The sequence below is a fragment of the Microtus ochrogaster genome, chromosome 19, assembly GCF_000317375.1.
Source record: "Microtus ochrogaster isolate Prairie Vole_2 chromosome 19, MicOch1.0, whole genome shotgun sequence".
Lineage (NCBI taxonomy): Eukaryota > Metazoa > Chordata > Mammalia > Rodentia > Cricetidae > Microtus > Microtus ochrogaster.
Genome location: NC_022021.1, coordinates 27,370,103 through 27,396,471, shown reverse-complemented (window position 1 = coordinate 27,396,471; position 26,369 = coordinate 27,370,103). Strand labels below are relative to the sequence as shown.

Genomic DNA, 26,369 nt, shown 5'->3' with positions numbered 1-26,369 from the left:
CTAAGTCACTGGTAACAGGATCACCGAGTTTGTGGAGTTTGATCCCTTTGAATTAAAAATAAAAGTTATCTGGAGATCCTTATTTTCATTTCTCCATCTTATCTGAAACCAGGCCATCTAGAGGGTGGGAAATTCCCTAAGGTTTCCTAACTAGGTAGGACTATGTCAGTTCAAATACAGGTCTAAGCTTATATTTCAAATAGAGCTTATACCAACTAGGGGGGGAAAAGTACACCACATGGGCAGATGTGTTAGCATACACTTTAATTCCAGCACTTTAGGCAGACAGATTGCTGAGTTTGAGGCCAATGTTGCCTACATAGTGAATTCCAGGTAAACCAGAGAGAGCTATGTACTCTGACTTTTCTTTAGAAAATGGGAGCTGAAAGGGGGGGGGGGGGAAGGAAAGGAAAAAAGAAAGTGAGTATTTAAGGGTAGTAGTAGAAGAGAAAAAAAGGAGTAGATTCAACAAAAAACATTTTCTGTCGAAGTCTCTAGAAGGCTTACCTCTTCAGACTCAAGAAGAAACTCTGTAAACTGACAGCCGACAACTGTGAGCTGCTTGGACTTGGCAAAGTCTAGATCCAGACTGGCATACAGCTTACTGCTGGGCTTGTAAAAATAAAGAAGTCTACGCACGAACCTAAAATCAAGATGAAATTAGCAGCAAAGTAGGAAACCACAATAATTAAAGAACTTTGAGCACAGTTTAGGAAACTTACTAATAAACACGTTGGTACATTTCACATTTAAATAAGATATCATTGGGAACCATGTCGGTCAAATAGGAAGTTTGCAGTGAGACCTGGTAGGAAAGTGCAGTCCTGACCAGGCATGGGCTACATTAAAACCCTCAGCACTCTGGAGTTAAGGGCAGAAAGAGAGTAGCTGAAAGCCGCCAGGACAGGCCACATAGTGGGTTTCAGGTTAGCCTCGGCTACATAGCAAGATCATGCCTCAAAAAACCAAAGGAACAAAACTAAAAACAGCCACCACATCCCCAACAACAAAACTGAGATAACACATCTAGACTGGAACGCTGGAGAGATACAAGGAAGCCTCTTACAGATACCAACTTAACTGAATTTATGAATATATTCCAACAACTTTCAATGCTGTGATCACTTAATATAGTTCACTTTAAGTTCTTGCACTACGGTGTAACCTGAAGAAGCAGCTATGCACAGGAGTTACAAAACAAATTTATTATATTATTGTTTTATTCTTAAAGAATATCAAGAGTACTATACTTCTTCATGTCACTGCAACTTGCCTATTCTATATATTTCTCAAAACCTGATATAAACATTAAGTCGCATACCGTTAAGTATGAATACAATATAAGAAATGCTAATGATATGGACTTCTCTAGATAAAGGAAGGCCTTTTTATCCAAGGAGATTGGTAACAGTGTCTGTTTATAGTCATGCACGAGTAAAAGCACACAGGTGCAGTAGAGAGCAGCTTCATGTGCCATGAAGTCCGCATGCTTTACAGTGCAGCAGCTTCATATGCTATGTCATGAAGTCAGCATGCTTTACAGTGTAGCAGCTTCACATGCTGCATGTGCTATGACATCAGCACGCTTTACAGTGTAGATAAGCGCTGTTAGGAAGAGACGGCTCTCAGAAGATGACTTGTGTGCAAGCACAAGTGCTCCAATAAAAACGGATGCCATTTCTTAATGTTGTCCTTGTGTCAGGGTTAGAACCATGGCCTAGATATTACTACCCCAGAGTAAGTAACTTATAAAGATCAAAACTGGAAGAAGAATATAAATATCAAGAAAATTAGCTAGTGCATTCTGGTTACAAGACTGCACATAAAATGGATGCATCTTTTAAAAATATCAATGATTATTTTTAGCAGGCATTAACCATAATATAAATTTAAGTTCTTTAAATTTAAATGCACAATAGTTTTTACATACCTGTGCAACTGTTCATCTTTATAGTTTCTTAGATTTACATTTGGCCACTAGAAAAACATGGTATCTTACATTAGAAATGTATATTTGGCAATTCCTAAGCATATAACTATAATAAATTATAGTAATAAAATGAAAACAGTTTAGCAATCTCCACAAAGTACTCTATCATACCTTAAGAATGGTCCCAATGAGATTCCAATTCCATTCAAGATTTTCTTTGTGTTGAAGAACTTGGCTATCCCTAAGGTTTATTAAAAGAGCTTCCTCTGTATCCTAAAATTACCAGACAGTAATAAGGTCAATTAAACAATCTATGCTCACATCAGAAAACTAATTTCTAATTTTAAAAATGAAGGGGGTATCATTAATGATCTTCAAAAACAATTCTCAAAAAACTAATATAAAATCCTAAAAAACTAGGGCAGGTAGAAGTTTCAGTTAATAAAGTGCTTGCCTTGCAAGCAAGAGCACCTGAGTTCAATCAGCAGAACCTACACATGCTTAGACTGGTGACACACACTTGACATCGCTGCACTATGGAAGAAGATACAAGGGAATTGTTGGGACTAATGAGTCCTGACCTTCAGCTGCTCTTCCCTCCTAGAACCTTCTAATTAAAGTTACTAGAAGCTGTGCCTAGCTTAGAGGATCAGAGGATGGGATTTTCACCTGTTGGCCATTGACTGCAGGGTATTTAAGCCTACATGGTGCTAATAAAGAGGGACTTTTGGTACCAGTGTTGGAAGGTCTGCTTGTCGGTCTGACTCTGTGTCTGTGTTCTCAACCTCCAGCCCCTTGCCCGAAGCTCGCGAACTGGGGCCTAGTGCACAGAGAGCAGACGGGGGCCACGGTGTGCATCAGGGAATCTGTATCTGCTGGCCAGCCCAGCTTCCTGGCCTACGCAGTAAGTTTTTGGTTAATGAGAGACCCTGTCTCAAAAGCAAACAACTCAAGGTGCATGGTGTCTTAGAAACAGCATACTGCTGTCCTCTGGCCTCACACAGGTATCTGCAACACATACTCTATCCTCACATAGACTAAACCCAGCTCCAGGGTCCCTCTTCAACGTAAAACTAGTAATTTCAAAACCCATATGCTTGAATGAAATTGAAAACCCAAACATGTATAAGTACACTACAATCCAGTTGTTGAGAATTAGGAAACTAAAGTAACATTCACGCCAATACCTTAAGAACAAATATATCTTTCTGAACTCGAAGATACTGATCCCGTTTCTGGTGTGTTGCAATTGCTTTCTGAATGATGTGATCTAAATGAAGGCTATAAGGCTTAGGTCCTCGCTTCTTCATTTCATGGAAGCGTTTTAAACAGTTCAGGGCTGCACTGGCTCGGCTAAAGGAAAGAAAAATCAATACTGTAGCAAGGCTCGCATACTTTTAAAGTAATGGCTGCTAAGTTATTTAAACTTACATAAATTCAAGGATAGCGATTACTAAGCAAACAGAAACATTTACTGAAGCATGGGAGCATAAGAACAGATCAACACTGATGATTCACATAAAGAAAAACCCATTTTGGGTTCAAACTTTCACTTACTAATCTTTCCTTCTAAGGTGGTAGGCCCATTTTGTGTATTGGTTTTAAGAATTCCTATGCAGTAATGATGAGATGATTCAATGCACAAGGCATTTGCTTTGCAAGCATTAGGGTACCTGACTTTGGAACCCTAGTACCCACAAAAAGGACTGCACTGCAGTATGCACCTGTAACCTTAGAGTCTGAGGTGAGGACAAGCAGATCCCAGGTCTACTTAGCCAGCCTAGCTAGAGGGTGAGCTCCTAGTTCCATGAGAGAGATCCTCTCTTATCACAGGGAAACACCTGGCTTCTACATACATATCAAGTGCACCCCCCACCCCAAACACATACTCACAGGCAGTTACAGAAAGTCAAGAACCCAGTTTTCTTATTAACATTTTAAAGCTTTGTTTTTCACAAGTGTTCTACTTGAAACTGATTTTTATTTACATCAAGTTGCAATAAAACTTCATTGTCCATTAATATAATCAATGATCCTAGTAGCAACTAAATTGTCTCATCTCTAATTTCGGCATTGACTGATAACCATAATGATGTGGGAGTGTCATATATCAATCTGTTGATTTCATTGGTTAAGGAATAAAGAAACTGCCTAGGCCCCTTGATAGGCCAACCCTTAGGTGGGTGGAGTAAACAGAACAGAAGGCTGGGAGAAAGAAGCTGAGTCAGTGAGTTGCCATGATTGTCCCACTCCAGACAGACGCAGGTTAAGATCTTTCCTGGTAAGCCAGCTCGTGGGCTACAAAGATTAATAGAAATGGGTTAGATTAATATGTAAGAGCTAGCCAATAAGAGGCTGGAACTAATGGGGCCAGGCAGTGTTTAAAAGAATACAGTTTCGGGTATAAAGCTAGCCGTGCAGGCGGCTGGGTGCTGGGGACGCAGCCCCGCCGCTCCTATTTCAACACCATAATTAGAATCCGTTGAAGTTATTTAATTACTTGTTATATGTAAAAAAAGAATTTTGAACAATTTGGCAGCAACCAAGTCTCAACCTTAGAACTTTTGGTAAATAGAGTCTAAAACTTTTAGGATGCAGTCAGATTGGCAAATACTTAATCTGTTAGTAAAGAGAAGTTAGGGAGCTAAAAAAAAATAATAAAATAAACAAAAACTTAGGAGTACTACTATTACTGTTATTTTAAGCATAATTTTTATTGCCAATTTATTGGCAAAATTAAAGCAAATAATTGATATTTATTGATAGGCCCATTTATAAACATTTGTTTTACTAAAGCTAATTAAACTTTTGAAGAATGTATAATTTTCAAGAAAAGTTCAGAGCTCCAGAGAGCTAGTGAATTGCATATTATATACATTAGCAGGGGATACTGTGCTTGACATATACTAACTTTTTCCAGATCATAAAAGCAAATTAAAACAACAACAACAACAACAAACCCTCATAAGTCATACAGTAAAGCCTGTATCTTTGTTCAGAAACATGGAAGGAAATAGGTCAATTTATCATTTATTAACTCTCTGTAGTCTCAAATAAAATTATTAAATATTTTGAGAATCGTAACTTTCCTTCCTTGAGGTTTTCAAAGGTAATTCCCAAGCACAAGCTCTCCATACTGCTTATTTTCTCTCCGTGTTTAAAGAGAAGATTATCTAGGAAGATACTAAATATATTAAGCATACTTTGCTAAGGCTCTAATACTTACAGTCTCTTTTCCTTGGGAATATCAAAGGATGCAGCCATATTCATAAGGGTTGGCAAGCAATGCAAATGATGGCTATGTGAATGAGGAAGAATTGTGTTTGCCTAGATGAGATTTTAGAAACAGTTACTTACAGACATAGCATGTAAGACTAATAAAACTCAAAGATTTTCATAAAATTAACTTATTTTTCACCCACACATACTTAGCATTTTTAATCCCATCCAATTCCATTAAGAATGATAGGTTGGAGCCAGTGAGATGGTTTCACAGGACAGAATATTTGCCATTAAATTTGAGGACCTGAGATTGATCCTAGGACCCACATGGTAGAAAGGACAAACCACTCCTCCAAAGCTGTACTCTGATCCCCAATGTACCATAGCACAAATGCATGCCCACATGTGTCACACACACACACACACACACACACAATTTAAATTATTTTTAAAATAATGAGAATTTTAAATGACCTAAAGAATTATGTAGCAAAGCATCATATTTGAGAAAAGTACAGAAACGATATCAACCTTATCAGAACATGCTGATGCCATATAGCAACACTCTTTAAACAGAAACGTTATCTCCTGGTGCAAGGCAAAATTCCACTACCCAACCAGTTTCCTACAAATAAGTACACTTATTAAATGTAAATAAGAAGATATGATAAAATAGTAAATGTAACTAATACTGTTATCCTTCAGTCTGGTCAGCTTTTATATTTCATGAGAATCACAGAATTCTGAGACTTGAGGGAAAATATTAAATTCATATAAAGATTCCTCCATAAAAAAGAAATGAATACTAATATCTTTATAGGAAATGGTATCTTGAGACCTAACTACAGCTTATCTAACGTGAGAATTTTCAGTACTGTTTAGTGCTTTCACAGAAAGGCCAATGAGGTTAGAGAAAATGACTACGTCATTGATAAGAAGACAGATTTTATATAATGCTTAATCCTGTACCTTACATATACAGCTCAGTTACTATGTGGGGAAAAAAAAGAGTTGGGGGAAGAAAGGAGGAAACATGCACATTTTTGGTTTTGGAGACAGTGTCTATTATGTAGCCCTGGCTGTTTTGATATTCACTGATATTCATTATGTAGACCAGGTTGGCCTCAAACTCAGGGATCCACATGTCTCTGCTTTCTGAGTACTGCAATTAAGATCAAGACCAGGTGCTACCACACCCAGCCAGAAACACTTAAAAAAACAAAAACAAACAAAAAATAATTCTGCCAATAAAAGCAAGCCATGGTGAATATGAAAAGGTCTATCAAAATAATCACTTCTTCCTAATCAAGTCCAAAGTGATTTTTATTTAGTATTGTATCAGTTGGTAGTGACCTACAAGTACAAATCTTTATAATGCACAATTCTTTCCCTATTCAGTTTACTAAGAGTACAGAAAAGTGCCCACAGCCTCTAGTTTCTGGTAGTTAGTAAACGTCAGAAAAAAAAAAAAAATCAAGGAGGCCTAGCTGAGGCCTCTATCCAAAGAATCTCGTTCTTTAAACCTGAAAGTACTAATTTGTGGACATCAGTGATATTCAGGTATTATATTTAAAACTTTTTCACTAAACTTTCTGAAGGTCAATAAGTCACTACAATGTATGGATTACATTCCTAGCAGACATAAAATTCATGGTTTTGTATTTTTTATTTCTTGCTTTCTTCAGTTAGGATGCCTTTCTGAATGCAATCAAGGTTTACAGGATCAAAATATCAACATTAAAAGAGGTTAAAGAAAAAAAATCAACATTCAGTACTTGTTACATTTATAAAACCAGTTAATATAGACATAGAACATCTCTATCAGGAATCAAGGGCTTTGGCAAAAGGAAAATGTACTGTCTGAGCTATCATAAAGTAATGCCATCCAATTAACCAGTTTTATCATTTAAAATCCTACACATTTTGACCACATAACCAGAGGTCATAATACTTACCATATGCAAGAGCTCTCCTAAAAGGATGGTCGCTCTAACTGAGATGTGGTCATCACTGTTCGTTATCACTTCAACCAAGCCCTATGGCGGCAAGAAGAAAGCATCACTGCTGCACAATGGTGCACACAGGCACATTTCTGCATCAGATCTGTTTCTCACTCAAACAAATTTTGTTAACGGACAGAATAAATGTGTGGAAACATTACCTCTAAAAGTCCATTACGAATAAATGCAGAAAGTATCAGTGCCAAGTAATTGTCCATGAGGTCTGGTCTAGAAATAAAAGCATATAAAAAATTTACATGTTCTACATAACATAAAAACAGTAACGGTGGGGGCTGGAGAGATGGCTCAGTGGTTAAGAGCATTGCCTGCTCTTCCAAAGTTCCTGAGTTCAATTCCCGGCAACCACATGGTGGCTCACAACCATCTGTAAGATCTGTAATGAGGTCTGGTGCCCTCTTCTGGCCTGCATACATACACACAGATAGACTATTGTATACATAATAAATAAATAAAATAAATAAATATTAAAAAAACCAAAAAAACCCCAAAACAGTAATGGTAATAAATGAATCATTTTTATATCTATATTCTACCTGGATCTAGCACGATGGGGAAGAATAGTTTTTGCTTCAGCTGCCACAAAGCCATCTGAAAGCCTCCAACTGTCCTGGAACCTTCCTGGATCTAAAAGAGTTAAAATAGGTAGTTACCAGATTATGTAACAGTGAATAAGATGAGTGTTGGACTATCAGCTATCCAGGCTACAGAAAACTTCAAGGGGGTTTTAAAAATAATCTGCTTGTGGAGTGGTAGAGACTGTCATGACTGGCAAAGGGGTGGTTACTTGGGCCTGTTATGTGGACATTTCTATAATGTCTGTGCTTGTCAAGTAGTGTGTGTGCCTATGACAGTGGCATATGGGAGTGGAGACAGGCAGATCTGGAGAGCTCAAGGGCAGCCAGACTAGCTGAAACAATCAGGCCCTGGTTCACTGAGACTCTATCTCAAAACAATAAGGGAGTGACAGAGGAAGAAGCCCCATATGGAGTGAGCATACCTGCACACTCACATGCAACACACACATGGCATAGCAGCTGTAACTTTATGAGTCAGATAATGTCTAACTTTACGAAAGAAGAGAAAGTGATGTTCAAATTAGTATTTCACCAATTTGTCGTTTATTTCCATCAAGTCATTTAAAAGTTCCCATAAGCAACAGATCCCAGTGCAGGTGTTAGTACTCACCTACACTGAGCAGGGCTTCTATGAACTCATCTGTCACAACAGGTAGAGGGAGACGAAATATATCATAGAGCACTTCAAGCAGACCTCGCTAGAAGAGCAAATACAAAATACAGTTCACTTATTTCTACAAAAGTTTTTTACTGACTTTTAAAAGATCATGTTCAAAAAATGACAAAATTAATAAAAACATACCTATCACATTCTATCAAGATTATATTAGGGAAGGGATAATTACTAAATATTTAATATGTCAATTTTTTTCCAAGAAAGTGTTTCCTTATCACCATTGTGCAAATCTGAAAACAGATTTCAGTTCTTTCCACGCCCAGGAAGTCAGTAGATGAGCAGGGGTGTGCTCAGTGGCAAACTACTTGTCTACAATGTCCCAAGGTTTGATTCCCAACACCCCAAAAAGGGTCAACCAAGTTGCTCCTTTTGTTCCTTGCTCGAGATGTGTTCGTTTATAAGCACACCTCCCACTTCCATGGTCTAGTGCATTTTATTTCACACTGTCAGCAAGGAATGCCTAGCCACGGTTTTCTCACAAGCTTGTTCAGCTACAGGTATGGTTCATTTAAAGAAAACCAACTAGGAGGTAAAACAGAGAAACAAAATTAAAACAAAAACATTTAAGGGAAAAGAGAACTTAAGAGTTAATATATTTTTTTCCCTCTACATTCAATTTGTTTTTAGCTACTTACTATAAATAAAGGTCTTAATTATAACCATTTATGAAAATATCTAATAAATCAAGACATAAATAACTTAGTTTTAGTGACAGTCACCATCTTGGAAATAAAAACATAATAACAAAATTACAAAGCATGACCACATAAATATACATCTACTTTTTGTTACATATATTTCTAGGTTTGATTCTTTAAAATAAAAATGTTCTTCTGTTTCACTTGCATTGTTTTAATAATTTCAACTCAAGTTTTAATAGAATTGTCACTCCCAACAGTATTTTAAATGATCCATATATTACTATTATGTAGTCATGTGCTGTACATGCTCTAAACTAAAAGTTACCAGCTTGAGGTAAGTGCAGATGACTGTAGAGACCAGTGGCATTAGACTTTAGTGGAACTGCAATCACAGGTAGCTATGACAGGTGTGCTGGAAGCCCAGCCTGAATCTTCCACAAGAGCAGGACACAGCTCACTCTTAATAAGAAGCCTTCTCTTCAGTCACTAATGTAACTTTTAAGAGTCCAGGCATATAAGAATTACAGTAACTGTTACTTACCCTTATTTCCATATTTGGTATGCAAAGTACTCCAATTAGGGACTGGATCCCAGAGTTCCCAGGTTTACATAAATTAATAATACCTAAGGAGGATAAAAGTTAAAAAAAAATAAGAAAGAAATTCTACAATAATATATCATGATATAAAATTTGTGATTATCTTTCAAGTTAAATTATACTACTTGGCTACTCTAATTGATATCATCTAACTAAAGGATACCAAGTATTCTCTGACAATCCCCACTGATTGGAAATTGTCATTAACTTCATCACCTAAATTCCTCATCAATTTCTATTTCCTATCTAGAAACTGATGAACACCAAGGTATATACATGAATACCTCTCTGGAAGTAAGAACATGAGAAAGAAAAACAGCAGTATTTTCCCTATCGAATACTCCTCAGACTACAGGAAAAAAAAACAAACCCATATGACATTTGTCAAATATATTTCTAAGATCAGTTGAATGCATATATGAAAATGAGTAACATATTCTAAATTCACTGATCAAAGAGTTTAAGTTGCAGAATTTTGAACATACTAAAATTTTATGTCACAAAAGATATGTAAATAGGTGATAAGCAAGCATAAAATGTTCAGTATCATTAATTTTCATGAAATGCAAATTGTATCAGAGAGACCACTACACTAAAATAGTTAACACTGGGGATGACAACAGCAAACACTGAAAAGGATGCAGAGCAACTGAACTCACATAGGCTGATGGCAGTGCACAAGAGAACATTTGTACTGAGCAGCTAACCAGAGTGTGCATGTGCACCTTTTCCAGGACTAAAGAACGCTGGCATCTGCAAGCTTCTTCACAGTACATCACAGAAACTTAAATGGAATGATGGAGACACATAGGGACAGACAGACAAGCAGATAGTGGAGACAGATACAAAATCTACATAGTAAGAATACATGCTAACCACAGCAGTTTTCAAAATTCTTCCAAATGTTTTGTAGTAAAATGTTAGGGTAGTTGCACAGGACTCTAAAGCTCTCTGTCACCACTACAATGGCTAAGCAACCATTAACAAAAATTCTTAGAACCAGATATGTTTCAAATTCTGATTTTTTTCTTTCAAACTTCAGAATACCTGCACGTTTGTCATTGGATAACTCAGGTATGGACCCAACATAAAGTCATTTATGCTTCATATATACTTTATATACATATCCTGACGACAAATGTTCTTGTGTTAACTGTAACTAATCACATGAGATCACATGTAAAATTTTCTATTTATGTCACCACTCAAAAAAAAAATCTCAGCTATTGAAGCAATTTGGATTTCATATTAAGGATGTTTGATTTGTATGTCCATATGCATGAATAAGTTATAATTTCTCTTTAGACTTAGAAACAAAGTTCAAGTTAAACATAGTAAGCAGAATTAAGTGCTTAAGTTCTTGAAGAGCACTTCTCACACCTTGAGAAGCCAGGGATTATGATAAGGGGTATAAACCTTCTTTTCTGCTAACACAGGAGAAAGGCTGTTGACACTTGGGGAAAATCTGTGCTGCTGAAGTTACCATCCCATCAGTTATGTGGAACTTGAAACTTGTCATCATGTTAACACTGCAGAACTTTATTCATAAATACTGCCACAGAACCTAAACACTATTTAGGAAAATGCTTCTGTTCGAAAAATATTTTGAAGGTGGGAACTTGAAATGCTACTATTTTCATCGTTCAACAAAAGGTAGAAAGCATCTAACTTTTAAAGTTTCTAGTCACAAGTCAATATTTAAGGGCATTGGGAGAAAGTCACTTAGTAAGAACGTATGAGGTGAATTTTAAACAGAGACTGACAACAATAGTCTAGAAGGAAGGCCGAGGAGTGAGCAGTTAGGTCATCTTGGTAGTTAAAGCACAGTGCAATCAATATGTTTCGGAAAAACAAAAACAGCACTGACAGCGGTTAAGCTGGAGATAACAGAGGACACTTAATGGCAGAAAACAGCACCATCCTCCTTAGCAGGAGGACCTAAGCTGTGTCTGTTAAAGAGGACCTGGGGACTAGGATGCACTGCTCTATACTTTCAGCCTTGAGGGACCTCAATGATCACATGCCAGAAACCCAGTCCCCAAATGCACACTGATGGTTTCTGAGAGGTGACTGGGGATTAGATGAGGTCATCCTAACAAATCCCCAAAACTAACTCTACGAGAGCAAAGTCTGGAGCTTGCAGTCTGTCATTTTCGCCATGTGAGGTTAATGCCACGTTCTTGAACATTTCAGCTTCCAGAAGTAAAAACTACATAAACCTTAATTTTAAAATAAATCACATACTTATTAGCATTTAGTTTTGGAAATAAAAAATAAATTAGAATAAGTATGAAAATTATTATTATTTACTCTTACATTCACACACAACCTTTCAGCTGTCCATGAAGGTAAGCATAACAGATAAGGCAAGGTTTTCACTGAGGTACTAAGATGGCAGAAGCACACTAGACACACTAGCGAAAGCCCAGTGGCTAGGATAAACATTTGTATAGAAAAGATATTCGTAAGATAGGGTTACTTAGTACACAGCAGTATTAAAGAAGTTTCTTTGTTCTGCTTAGGCTAACGTTCCTTTACAAGCTCTCTTTGCAGGAATACTGTGAACCTAAGAAGGTAATCATTGCCAGAAAATAAAGTCAATGGCCATATTACTTTATGAAAAAATATTTTTTACTTCAGAGAAAGAGGAAACATTTATAACCCGACATTAAAGAACTCTGGTGAGCTGGTTATGAGGCTCAGGAATAGAGCTCTTGCTTATCAGGCACAAAGCCCTGGGTTCAAAACAAGGAACAACAATGTTTGAGACTCCTAATACTCTGCCTAACATACCTACTACTTATTACATTACTAAACGATTTTAAGTAAGAAGCTTCAGCAATACATGATACACGAGTTTTGTCTTTTACTTTGGGAGTCTTCTTCAGGAATGTAGATCATGCTGGATTTTTCTTAAAATGTCCAGGTAATCAATAGCACAGTCTTGCAAGTACAATGAATGTGTATATACAGAATGGAATATGCTACTTATTATAAACTTTCTTCATTGTGTTTTAATCATTTTGTGTAAATCTCCTTGGTTATAATACCATAAATGTAAAACTACATTTGTATTTAAATTAGATGCTACAACAATTAAACATTTGAAAAACCAATTATGGTCTATTCTTTGACGTCACTGAGCAACATACAGAACCTACCTGCCCATGAGCGGAATGTCGCAATGATTCCCATTTTACTGGCTAGAAATCGTGCCTCTCTGTCTTCTCTGTAGGAGGGTGGGGATGGGGAATTAGTAAAGACACAAGAGAAAAAAGGAGGTGAGTTTCATTAAAGTATTTATGTTTGAAATCAAAACAAGATGTTTAGAAAAAGAGCAGATTACTCTACAATTAGTCAACTATTAGTATAAATTGATTTTCAATTTTAAATTGACAATATGATCTCAGAGCTCAGGAGACAGACAGGAGAACTGCTGTAGGTTCAAGGTCAGACTGGGCTACACAGCAGTTTCCTGGCTAGTCAGAGATAACACAGAAAGGCACAAATAAATTAATGAATAAAAATAAAATCTACACCATGATTTATAACTAAGTTAGAAATCTTGATCCTTCTGAAAACTGCTCTTTGCTGGGCTTCAAATGAGCACGAGAGCACAGCCAGCTGAATGAGCATCTGTGCAGCAAGGATGAGCCCACGCCCACCACAGAAGCTTGTCAACCAGCATTCTCTTCCGCTTTTCTACACAGCAGGCTCAGTAATCTGCAGTCATCAAACAATTACTAAATCAAAGGAATCCAGTGCTGTATCAATGTGAAGATCACGAATTAACATTTAAATTTCTCAAAGCCTTCCTTTAGTGTATACTATGTAACTCAGAGAGTACAATGTAAGCCCTGAGATAGGACATTCACGTATACTCCCACTCCCTAGCACTGTACACTATCAGTGTAAACATAGCACTTAATATAAGTACACAGATACCACACGCCCTAGCAGAAACTCATGGTACTTACTTGAGCTGTCCTTCAGCTGTATCTGGACTGTGTCTGTAGTGGAAATCAGTATAGGGTGCTAAAATTCGCTAATTAGAAAAGGAAATAGAAACAGAAGCAATTTTTATTATAAAAGGCATTCTTTCTATAACACAAAATTAATTTCATTCCTCTGTGTCTTTAAGAGGATTAGCTGTTTTAGTTATTTAATCTTCAAATTCATTTAAAAAATGCAGCGTGATTTTAGGTACATTTACTGAATTTTTAGTTCATAAATTAAGGTATAATATGTATCTATGAAACAAAGCAGACACAGGCATAAATGTGTTTCTCTGTTGGGTTGGCAGTCATCTTCCTTCAGCACCCAATATGATTACCAAATACACCCGTTTCCATTGACTATTGAGAAACCAAGTGTCAAAGGTTCTTTTGAAGTCACGTGTCTTTTTGTTGGTTTCTTCTTCTCCTCAAGTTGTTCTTGAGTTTATGAAATCTGGATTTAGCAGTCTTATGATGGAGTGTCTAACAACTTATTTTCTTTTACATTCTATTTGAAAAATGTAGTTAAATCTAGAAGCTAAATTTTAGTCATTGTTTCTGTGGATCCTTGCTTTCTATTAATCTTCTCTCTCCTCCCTAAGGACTGAACTGTTGTGCTGATGTTCTGTGTCCCGGGTGCCACTCACCCTCTCTGTGATTTACTCTGGTTATTTTCAGTTTCCTATTGACATCTCCTTGTCCGCAATAAAATTGGAATTTCACAGAATCCTGACTTCTAGATCTATTTTTCACACTAGAAATTTCATTTGACTCATTTTGTATGTCTAATTATAGGACAAAAGTTATCATATTTTCACTTACAATTGTTTTCCAGAACAAATTAAGCATGGTTTACTTAAACTCTTTTCTATTTGGATTATGCCTAAGCAAGTACTAAGAATTTTTTCTTTTGAGTTTTCAGTAATGTGATGTTTTTTTGTAGAATAGAAATCATGTATGTTGGGAGCTGAACTGTCTGTCCAAGCACACACGCTTTTCCACCATATTTTCTGATATAGTCTCCCACTGAACCTAGAGATCATTGTTTACGCTAGTCCATAAGGTACTGTGCCCCTGGGACCCATCTGTCTCTGGCACATTTCACCATATCCAGTTGTTCATTGGGTATTGGAGATGCCAATTTCAGTCCCTGTGCTTGTACCAAGCACTTCATACATTGAGCCAGCCAGTCCATGACTAGACAACTCTAAATGAATGTTCACAGTCATTTTATAAAAGATCTACCTGATGTTATCTCCCACTAGAGGTGGTTCATCTTTTCTTTTATGCAGATAAATGAAAGCAGCTAATCATTCTACTCCAAGGCAGTTATACTGCAATTCCAGTAACACTAGGTCTATCTGTTCTGACATCCTAGTATGTTCTGCCAGTGCTTTCAACAGAACGTAGGTATTTTTTTTTTTACTCCTTAGCAATGAGAACAGGGTTTTAAAAGATTCCTTTCTAGTATTTTTCACTATGTGTGCGTGTTGTGACTGCATGTGCATGAGTGTGGGTGTCCACAGAGGCCAAGGAGGCAGGTGTCCCTGGAGCTGGAGTTACAAGAGCTGTTTGCTGACACTCAAACTGGGACTCTGGAAGAGCGGATGGCTCTAACCATGGAACTACCTTTCCAGTCAAAAGGATTGGATTTTTTTTTCTTCTTCTTCTTCTTCTTTTTTTTTTTTTTTTAAAAAAAACAAAAACAAAAAAACAGGGTCTCATTACGTAGCCTTGCTTAATCTGGAATTCACTATGTAGAACAGGGTGGTCTAGAACTCAGAAAATTATGCTTGCCTCTGTCTCCCAAGTACTGGGATTAAAGGCAATACACCATCCCAAGAATGTTATTTTAAAGACAATATTTTGCATGCTAAACTGAGACCTTTATTCCAATAACTTTGAGAATCTGGTAAAAGTCAAGAACAGATTAGTTACAAATTATCCAGTTTGTTACTTTAGCACACCCACCAAAAGCTCTTGAGTTTTCTGATCTCAAGTAGAGTGTATGTGAATTTCCCCTTCAAATATACCCTGAGTAGGAAACTGCCTAGGAAAAAGTAAACACTTCCATGATAACTTGTATAAATTCACTACAAATGAATATCAGGGTAAACTAAAAACTTAGTGAGCCACTCATCTATTTTTAACAGGAGGAAGATGATGTCTGGTAGCAGAGAAAAGGGTACTATCGGTAGTTCTTTATAGAAAAGAAAAGGCATTGATTTAAAATGAAAAAATGATATGATGAATGAAAAGATTACATTCTCCTAACTGAATCCATGATAAAGACACAGTGATGAAGACAGAGGACAGTGATAGCCAGCCAAGAAAACTGGCATGTACTACACAGGAAGAACTATGCAACATACTTATGTAGAGCAGAAAAAAGAGGAAATGCATATAGCTAAATGTAAACTTGGATGGATGAAAAGTACTACAGTTATTATTAAGATTTGTTATTTAGAACACTGAAATTTCAAAATATTTTTTAACTCTGAAAACCACGGCCTTCATTTTACCTATGAAAAATATAAGTAGATGTCTTCGTAGTATGATTGAGCATCTTTGGGGTATATGCCCAAGAGGAGAATTGCTCCATCCTGAGGTAGGTTGATTCCCAATTTTCTGAGAAACAGTCATGCTGATAGCCAAAGGTTGTACAAGTTTGCAATCTCACCAGCAATGGATGAGTGTTCCCCTTACTCTACATCCTCTCCAGTATAAGCTATCATTAGTGCTCTTGATCTTAGCCATTCTGACAGGATTAAGATGGTATCTGAGATCCTTCCATTTTCTGGTGTCCTCTTCAATTTCTTTCTTCAAAGACTTAAAGTTCTTGTCAAATAGATCTTTCACATCCTTGGTCAGAGTTACCCCCAAGATATTTTATGCTATTTGTGGCTATCGTGAAAGATGATGCTTCTCTAATTTCCCTCTCTGCTTCCATATCCTTAGTGTATAGAAAGGCAACTGATTTTTTTGGAGTTGATCTTGTATCCTGCCACAATCTTATCATCTGCAAATAACAGAAGTTTGACTTTTTCCTTCCTAATTTGAATCCTGTTGATCTCCTTTTGTTGTCTTATTGCTATACCCAGAACGTCAAGAACTATGCTGACGAGATATGGAGAGAGTAGACAGCCTTGTTCAACTATGTTCATAGCAGCATTATTTGTAATAGCCAGAACCTGGAAACAACCCAGATGCACCTCAGCTAAAGAATGGATAAAGAAAATGTGGCATACTTACATGTTAGAGTACTCTCAGCAATAAAAAGCAATGACATCTTGAATTGTACATGCAAATGGGTGGAACTAGAAAACACCATCCTGAGTGATATAACCCAGACCCAAAAAGATGCACTATGTACTCACTCATAAGTGGATACTAGCTATAAACAAAAGATATTGAGCCTATAGTTCATGAATCTAGAGAAGCTAAGTAACAAGGTGAACCCTAAGAAAAAAAATATATAAAACCACCTGGAAAGTTGAAATAGACAAGATCACCTGACAAAATTGGGAACATGGAGGTAGGGGAGGAAGGCTGGATAGAAGGGGAAAAGGAGAGGAGAAGGGGAGGGGCAAGGAGAACTTGAGGGAACAGGATAGTGGAGATAGAGTAAGGACAGAGATGAGAGCAAGGAAAGAGATCTTGATTGAGGGAGCCATTACTGGGTTAGCAAAGAAACCTACCTGGCTCTAGAGAAATTTCCAGGAATCCACAAGGATGACCCCAGCTAAGACCCTAAGCAATAGAGGAGAGGGGGCCCGAACTGGCCTTGCCCTGTAGTCAAACTGATGAATATCTTAAATATCACCACAGAACCTTCATCCAGCAACTGATGGAAAGAGAGGCAGATGATGGAGGAAGGTCATTGGTTGATTAAATAAAGAAGCTGCTTGCCCTGATAGGTTAGAACGTAGATGGGAGGAGTAAACAGAACAGAATGCTGGGAGGAAGAGGAAGTGAGCTCAGAGACTCGACAGCTCTCCTCTCAGGGGCAGACGCCTCAGAGAGACACGATGCTCCACTCTTGCGGGCAGAGGCGAGAGCTCTGCTCTCTGAGGCACACGTGATGAAGCTCCAACCCAGGATGGACACAGGCTAGAATCTTCCCGGTAGGCGCACCTTGGGGTGCTACACACAGATGATTAGAAATGGGCTAAATTAATATGTGAGAATTAGCCTAGAAGAGAATGGGTCAAGCAGTGTTTAAAAGAGTATAGTGTCCGTGTAATTATTTCGGGGCATAATCTAGCCTGAGGCGGCCGGGGTGCGGCTGGGGTGCTGGGGTCCCGCCGCCCCTATTACTACAGGCAGAGACCTAGCGGAGCACTGGAGTGAGCTCCCAAAGTCCAGTTGAAGAGTGGGCAGAGTGAGAATATGAGCAAAGAGGTCCAGACCATGGTGGAGACATGCACTGAAACAGTCTACCTGAGCTAATGGGAGCTTAGCAACATCAGCCGGACTGGTTGAAAGAACAAGCATAGGACCAAACTAGTCCCTCTGAATGTGGTTGACAGTTGTATGGCTGGGGCAGACTGAGGAGCCACTGGCAGTGGCACCAGGATTTATCCCTACTGCTTGTACTGGCTTTTTGGGAACCTACTCTCTTTGTATTATACCTGGCTCAGCCTAGGTATAATAAGGAGGGCCTTGGACCTTCCCCAAAAAATGTGCCTTACCCTGGCTGAGGAGTGGATGGGAGGGTAAGTGGAGGAAAGGGAGGAGGCGAAGGAGTGGGAACTTGGATTTGTATGTATAATGAAAAAAGATAGTTTAATTAAAAAAAAGAAAAATTTAAGTCAAGAAAAACTAAATAACTTGCCTAAAGCCACAAAGTTAGCAAGATCATGCGATAAATTCACACCTAATATAGTATGTTCTTGAGGGAACTATATTCTCATCATCTAACAGAACCTGTACAGCCTAAAGTCGACCCTCTCAGGCTTTGTGTCACTGGGGTGACATCTTATTAAGGGAAAAAAAATGTGTATGGCTGCAAGCATAAAATATAAGAATTTATTTAAAAATATATCATCATCTTCACAGGTTATTTTCATTTACATAAAGGTTTGCTAGTTTGCTTTATAATGTATAGAATTTAAAAAGCCTATGCTAATACCTTGAGTCATCTCCTCTCTTGAAATAAAAACATCTTCAATTTTTAATAGTAATTGTTCAACTTGATAAAAATTAAAGCTAAGTATTCTATGAAAGATCAGTAATACCCATTGGCATAGGACTCCAATGAATAATACATTTAAAAATCACTAAGAGACTATTATGTTTATTACATTTGTTAGTAATGATAGTCTGATGAAGTTTCATCATCTGTAACGTTCTAAAAATAGTCCCAATGGCAAGAATGCTGGTGCTGACTACAGTCCACCTACATGGCAAGCTGAGGTGGGAGTCTACGATCTGGAGACCATCTCAGGGATCATAGTAAGACCAGATCACATGAAAGAGAGGTGGGGGAGGGGAGAGGAAACATCCTAATAAAATCAGAACCACAACATTTTAACGCTCCTACCCTAAAATCGTAAGGATAATTAGAAAATGGTAAGCATTCTATATCTCATTTAAATTCTTGACTTAAATTTATTTTAGGTGCTATCTTCAACAAACAATAATGTACTACCCTCAAAACCAACTCTTAAGATCTAACTTGTGATAGCTGCTCTGTCCAGTATCATCTCACTAGGAGCCCTGTTTGGCCTCCAACTCCCATTTCTCCTACTCTGCCTCATGAATGCTAGGATTATAGTCAGGTGCTGCCATCCTCAGTTAATAACACCTTATCATAAGAAGTATATAGTAACCTCAATAATTTAGGTATAAAAATTCCACCTGAATTAGTAAATGTTTTACATACGACATATTTTTAAAGGTACATTCATATTTTTAAAAGATACATTCATTACAGATAGTGTCAAAGTGTTTTTCCCCTTTTGTATTTTAATTTAGGATGTGTATAAGTATGTGTACATATGCTTATGATGTGAGCATAGGTACACATATGCCATGGTGTGCACATGGAGGTTGGAGGACACCTTTTGGGAGTCTCTTCTCTCTTCCACCTTATTTCTGAGGAAGAATTCTTCTTGCTGATTTTTTGCCCCTGAGTTTCCTACAGGAGCTTCCAGGCAGTTCTGGGATCACAAAATTGAATCATGTCCAGCTTTTACGTGGTCCCAAGACCAAACTCAAGCTGTCAAATTACATGTTAAAGAGTTTTCCCTCTGAACCATCTCTTCAGTCCCAAAGCGGTTCTTATATTAAAAAACTTTTGTATTGTTTAATGAATAAACAGAACATAACTAGCAGAAAATAGACAATATTAACACACTGAATTTCTTATTAGAAGGTGTCTCAGTATAATCTTTACTCATCCTTTAGTTTGCCCAGGAAACTTCTTAGGGCTAATACAAAATGAACTATTTTGCATGTTGCTGAAATACTGATAACATTTTTAATTTATTACTAATCAAATAACTATACAAAATGAGAATAAACCAAACTAACACAGGTTAGATAATTAATGTAGCACTTGAGTCTATAATCTCAAAATTTCAAAGTAAGGTTATATATTTAAACTTATATATTTTGGGCTAGAGAGATGGCTCAGGGGTTAAGACCATTGGCTGCTCTTCCAAAGGACCCAAGTTCGATTCCCAGCACCCACATGGTACCTTACAAGCATCTGAAACTCCATTTCTTGGGGTTCCGACGCCCTCTTCTAGCCTCTGTGGGCTCTGTACACATATGGTGCACAGACATTCACCAAAATAAAACCCTGACACACATTAATTATTTTTTAAGAATTGTATTTTAAATTAGAAACACTAAAAGTGCCTACCTCTAATTCTACATCAGCTCGCACATACTGTCGGGTCTTTGGATGATTAAGAAGGTGCAAAATTGTAGTAATGAGGGCCTCATTTATTCGACTTAATTGGCAATCAATCACATTTTTCAGGATGGTGTTTAGTCCGCCTCGAAGGGCTACCACCTCTGGGTTCTGAAGTGCTAAAATGAAAGAAAAACTAATTATATTCATAGTATTAAGTATTTAAAACCTACACTTTTACTTAAATCTTAAGTTTCCTTTTGGATTTGGAAACTTTCTTAGTACCTATATTTACAAGTAAAAGATTTCACTAAAGAGTCATTTACTATCTTTTTCCCAAGCCTGATTTTTAAAATGTCTTTGAACAATTTTGTCATATTCTTCAGACTTTACTTTACTTAGTATTTTTCTTCAATTTCAGAGTACATTTTACTGTGGAGACACTAGCCCTTTAGTGATTTTTTTCAAATATTTTATAGTATTTGTTATTTTAAAATTTGCTTCAAATAGTGTATATCATTTACTTTTATCAAAAAAAAAAAAAAACCACAGACATACAATCATACATCCACACAGACCCCTTTGTGACTTTAAGATAAAAAACTTCTCTCTTACTTTGAAGACCATGACTGCTCCTCACATGTAGTTTCTGCTTTTTGCTGTGGATCTTGTTTTGGAAACAGTGCCTAAAAGTCAGCACAGAGCTCAGACAGGCTCACACGCACTATTCTGTCTGTGTCCTGAGTGTCTATCACCATGTGGGTCAGACATGGATGCATCTTAATGACTTACGTTTCATCTGTTTCAATCTGTCATGAAATTGAAATTCACTGAGATAATAAACTCAATTTTCCCCACAAATATATTATCCCATCATGTTTCTCTAATTATACCTATTCTCTTTTTAGAGACAGTGTTGCTATATTTGCAAGCTGGTTTTGAATTTGATGTCTTACTAGCTCTGGCTCCCAAGGCTGAGATGACGGGGATATGTTGTCATGTCCAGTAGCGTTTTTATTCTTAATGATATGCCAATGTGTTTTTCAAAATATGATCAGTAACTTTTTTTAAAGGTTTTTTTCTCTTAAAAAAATGAGTGATGTTAATAGTTTTAAAAATAATATGAGGGGGCTAGAGAGATGGCTCAGAGGTTAACAGCACTGACTGCTCTTCCAAAGGTCCTGAGTTCAATTCCCAGCAACCACATGGTGGCTCACAACCTCCTGTAATGAGATCTGGTGCCCTCTTCTGGCCTGCAGGCATACATACAGACATAACACTGTATACATAATAAATAAATCTTTAAAACAAAACAAAAAAAAATAAAATAATATGAAAAGAAAGTTTCCTTTCTCCTCAATTTTTTTTCACAATGTTTCTGTCATGTTTGTTCTGGACTTTAGAGTTAGGTTTTGTCCTGTTTTCTAAAATTAGGTAAAATCACACAGGACCACAGTGCAGATTTCAATGGTATGGGTCAGTAATATCTGAACAGTTACACCCACGCCCAAATCTGCTTGATGTAGAACTTAACTACGTTAGAAGGTCTAATGTACTTCCTCCCGTGTCATCGCTGTCTTCATTATCTCTCTTTATTACAAGTTAGCTGTACCTTCTTAAACCTCAATCTGACACACTCAAAAGCATCTTATCCACACAAATCACCATATTTCTATATATTTCTTTTGTTTATTCTAGTGTGATTATTTCTGAAATATATCAAATTTAAATTTTCACAATTCCACAGTAGTAATCACATAGATCACTTCTTCACTTGATTCAGTTTTCTGATATATATTTATAGTGACAACTAGCAGCTTTCCAGTATTTAAACTTCATTCATTACTTTATCAAAAATATGGTTAAGCATTTTAAACAATGTTTACTAATTGTGTTGTTTCAAAAAATAAGGTACAAAGTAACTAAGAAAGATAATATATGTCGACCTCTAGCTTTGAGTCTTCAGTGGTAGAGTGGCTCTTCCTTTGTAACTTAAACTTTATTAATTTATTTATTATCCCAAGCAGAAATATGACCTCCACAATTTGTACTTTTGGCAATAGAAAAAAAATCATTAACTTCTTGATACTTAAAATTATATTCCACTGATAACAAATGAAATTGAACTTTTAAAGTTTTTAAAGTAGGTATTTAGGGATTATTTGTGTTTACTATTTTACTTTATACTTGTTATTTTGCTTGTTTGATCTGCCAACAATCTTTTTTTGTTTTTGGTTCCTTAACGTAAACTCTATTGCTACCACTCATGTACAATAATTCACAACCGACTTTCCTCTCAAGTCCAGATAAATTTACATTCATGTTTCTACTCTCCCCTTTTTCGCTCTAATCTCTGATCTGTAATACAAAGGGTTTTATTAGTATTAATTTTTTGCACTCTAAACTATTACTTTAAACCATATCAAGACATAGTATCATCAATGTCAGAAGGTTACACGAGTAGATTTCATTACTACTGGATTGAAGACAATCAAATTTTATAATAAATAAATTTGAAAATTTACACAATAATAATATGAATTTTGAATTGTCAAATAACACATTGTCTACTTTCCTATAAGAAGTAAACATTTTCTTATTTTTATAGCACTTTTCTTCTAAGGACATTGGGTAATATTATATGTACTTTGTAAAACATTTCATTACTTCAAGAAAATTCTGACCTAGTTCACAGATAATGGCGATGCATGCCCGGACCATTCTGTCTCTTTCTTGAAGGCCATCATTTCCAACTGCAATTAGTGAGTTGGCCACAGAACTAGGAAACAAGGAAGCATTCACAGTAATCATCTGTAACAGAGAAGAATCAGAAGGTAAGTCATTTACATTGAAAATTTTATTTTATTCAGATGGAGATAGTTCAGGCACAAAATTCTTGTAAGATCAAGGCACCAATTTTAACATTTAGCTTTGTATGGACATCCCAAAGGATTGTTTTAACTATAAAGATTGCTATTATTATAACCAACAGTAAATATTAACAGTAGTTACTATGGAAATGGTCCTGATTATTTTCTAATAATTTAAAACTAAGTTAATTACTAAACAAGATTATTTCTAAGATTCTAGGTCTCTCCAGAATAGGAGTGGCATCTTACACAGCTCCTCAGTGTCCACAATGTTGCTCAGTGGACACACACCTGTGCTGCTCCATCATCACCATGTCCCTGACACTTACCTCCATTCCTCCCGCCTGATCAAACTTATTTGAACTTCATCCAGTCAAAACTCTTTAGCTGTCACTACCTGTTGCTATGCCAAAAGGTAGCCTGACTAATTCAGAATCTTTTCTTGATGTGTGCAAAATTCTGAGGTAGATCATATGTATATATACCTTGCAATAAAACTTGGGGTAAACCGAAATCAAAGGATGAACAGTCAATAACATTAACTGCAATTCTGGAAATATGTCAAGACCGTTTATGTTTGGTTTAAAAAGCAGGAAGAAAATAAAGCAGGTGGCAAACTACTGTTTAATACAGACTATGTGGTAAATCAACTATTTCAAAGTTAACACCCTTGGGAAGGAAAAGAAGAGAAGTTTTGTTCTGACAGGGAGAAAAGTAACTTTTCCTGATGTTACTGGAGTTAGAAACCTGTTAGAAGAATTAAAATTTGTGTTCTGACACAGGATACAAGATGACTAGAGAAAGACACTCAGGTAAGGTTATGAGGACCAAGGAAACCATCTGTGCTGGTCAGTCTGGCTGTAACACAGGTAGCTTATGTCATGTAAGCAGCAATAAGTAATACTACACGGTTCAACTGAAATTAAAGAACTCAATTTCACAATCATAAGATAAACATTTCCAATCACTAGACTCTAAGTAAGGTGTCCCAGTTGTTCTTAATCAATTCTTCCCACTAACCAAATAAAGGAGGATAAAGGTAGTGAGGTAGAAGAAAATGATCTTCCCGGGGAGAAAAACCTCACATCTTATATTTTAACTTTTGCCGGTATGTTATACATAGTTCTTGTGTTCATAAGAGAACTTCTAGGAAAGAACTGGAAGATGGATCAGGAGTTACCAGTACAGCTACTCTTCTGGAGGACCCAAACTCATTCCCCAAGACCTACTGTGGATGGTTAACAAGCACCTGTAACTCTGGGGAATCCATCACCTCTGGCTGCTGTACCTGCAACCATGTGCACATAGCATCTGCCCTCTATACATATATACATATATATATATAATTTTAAAAATTAAAAACATTTAAAGAATTATCTAGAAATAAATTTCATGTGATATATTCCTAAAAGAGCTAAGATAATTTAGTTTTCCAAATTAAACAGACTACTAAGTAATAAAGTATATTTTCTTTGCCAAGTCAATCCTCTTTTTGAGTGAGATTGCTTACATGGAAAATGAAGATGTAAACAATGAAATTGTGCCCACAATTTCAAATACAGAAAGAAATTTACCTAAAATCTTATATGGCTACTAAAAATATTCTTTATCTATTAAATAGATTATGGACCAAACACATAAAATTAAATTTTATAAATAGAAATTATGGTTTATATTGTCCAGGGAGATGCAAGCGAAGAAACTCTCAGAGTCAATGAGATTGAAGGATGCTTTCCTCACTTATTTATCTAACCTCAATAAAGGAAAAGTCCTACAATGTCTGATACTTTGTGGCCACTATTTATAGCCATCTTTTCTGGCACGAAGAGACACATAAAGCAAGGAGCAAGCCTAGACAATAGATCCACACAACTGACTAAAAGCAGATACACACAGTGATCTTAGAAAAAAAGGGAAAATTTGTGTTGTGACTGGAAGGTAAACGGAGGGTGGAAAGAGGAGGAAATGAGAAGCAAGCAGTAATTGTGGTAATGGTGGTATTTTGCATACTACATACATGGTGTCATAAGATGACAGCTTAGATAGAAATGGTTGGCAGGACCAAAGTAGGCAAGTTGTACTTAACACCTATTAGTCAATGTAGTTTTAGAAATCTGGACACTGAGTTCTCATTCTGGCTTTCCCACTATCTAGTGGTATAGTATAATGAGGGCATCTAATTCCACCAAATGAAATTCTTACAGGTACAAAGAACAAAAAACGACAGTATAAATTCCTATTAATATTAATAGCATTAATCTCTGATACTATTAATTCTTATTTTATGAATAAAGACATTCCATATGAATATAGCAAAGATAAGCTAGCATGGCAAGAAGCAGAATATATAGTATTATGTATACGTACATGTGAAGGGGTATGTATATGTGTACAGGTCCCACTATGTGGAAACCAGAGGTCAATGTTGGATGTTTTCCTCAGTTACTGTTCATCTTATGATTTGAGACAGGGTCTCTCACTGAACCTGGAGCCCAGTGACTCAGTTAAACTGGCTGGGCAAGAACCCCAGGGATCTGTCTTACCCTTTCTGCAGCACTGGGATTATGCCATATTCACATTTTTACTAGAGATATGAACTCTGGTCCTAATGCTTACGCAGCAAGTATTTTATTGACTGAGCCATCATCTTGCCAGCCCTAGTAGAATTTAAATGAAAAGGAGAGCAGGAACAGTTGACCAGTCGCAAAACTATGCAGAAAACATGTATAACAAAACCAGAGAGAAATACCAGATGAAAAGAGAAAAAAAAAGATCAGAGACACTGAAGAAAAAGGTTGAATAAATGAGGTATGTAAAAGAGAAGAAAAGATAATTACTCAGACTTTTTATGTGCCTTCACAAGTTTGAAAACCTAGCTTCTCAGCACTTTGGAGGCAGAGGCAGGTGGATCTCTGTGAGTTCGAGACCAGCCTGGTCTACAAGAGCTAGTTCCAGGACAGGCTCCAAAACCACAGAGAAACC

At 36.7% G+C, this 26,369-nt stretch overlaps 1 protein-coding gene across 4 annotated transcripts in view; it reads right to left on the bottom strand.

Moving 5' to 3' along the window:
- Positions 1–26,369, bottom strand: part of Rictor (RPTOR independent companion of MTOR complex 2) — a 99,056-nt gene that overhangs the window by 27,309 nt on the left and 45,378 nt on the right. For all 4 annotated transcript variants that reach the window (XM_005356592.3, XM_026783705.1, XM_005356593.3 and 1 more), the window contains exons 7-20: positions 23,202–23,328; positions 20,527–20,696; positions 13,641–13,708; positions 12,825–12,892; positions 9,607–9,689; positions 8,359–8,446; positions 7,707–7,797; positions 7,314–7,380; positions 7,108–7,188; positions 5,157–5,257; positions 3,118–3,283; positions 2,102–2,203; positions 1,931–1,977; positions 508–643 (exon numbers count right to left, since the gene is read on the bottom strand). In XM_005356592.3, the coding sequence (XP_005356649.1) occupies positions 508–643; positions 1,931–1,977; positions 2,102–2,203; positions 3,118–3,283; positions 5,157–5,257; positions 7,108–7,188; positions 7,314–7,380; positions 7,707–7,797; positions 8,359–8,446; positions 9,607–9,689; positions 12,825–12,892; positions 13,641–13,708; positions 20,527–20,696; positions 23,202–23,328 (1,395 nt within the window). The remainder of the gene's footprint in view (positions 1–507; positions 644–1,930; positions 1,978–2,101; positions 2,204–3,117; positions 3,284–5,156; positions 5,258–7,107; positions 7,189–7,313; positions 7,381–7,706; positions 7,798–8,358; positions 8,447–9,606; positions 9,690–12,824; positions 12,893–13,640; positions 13,709–20,526; positions 20,697–23,201; positions 23,329–26,369) is intronic.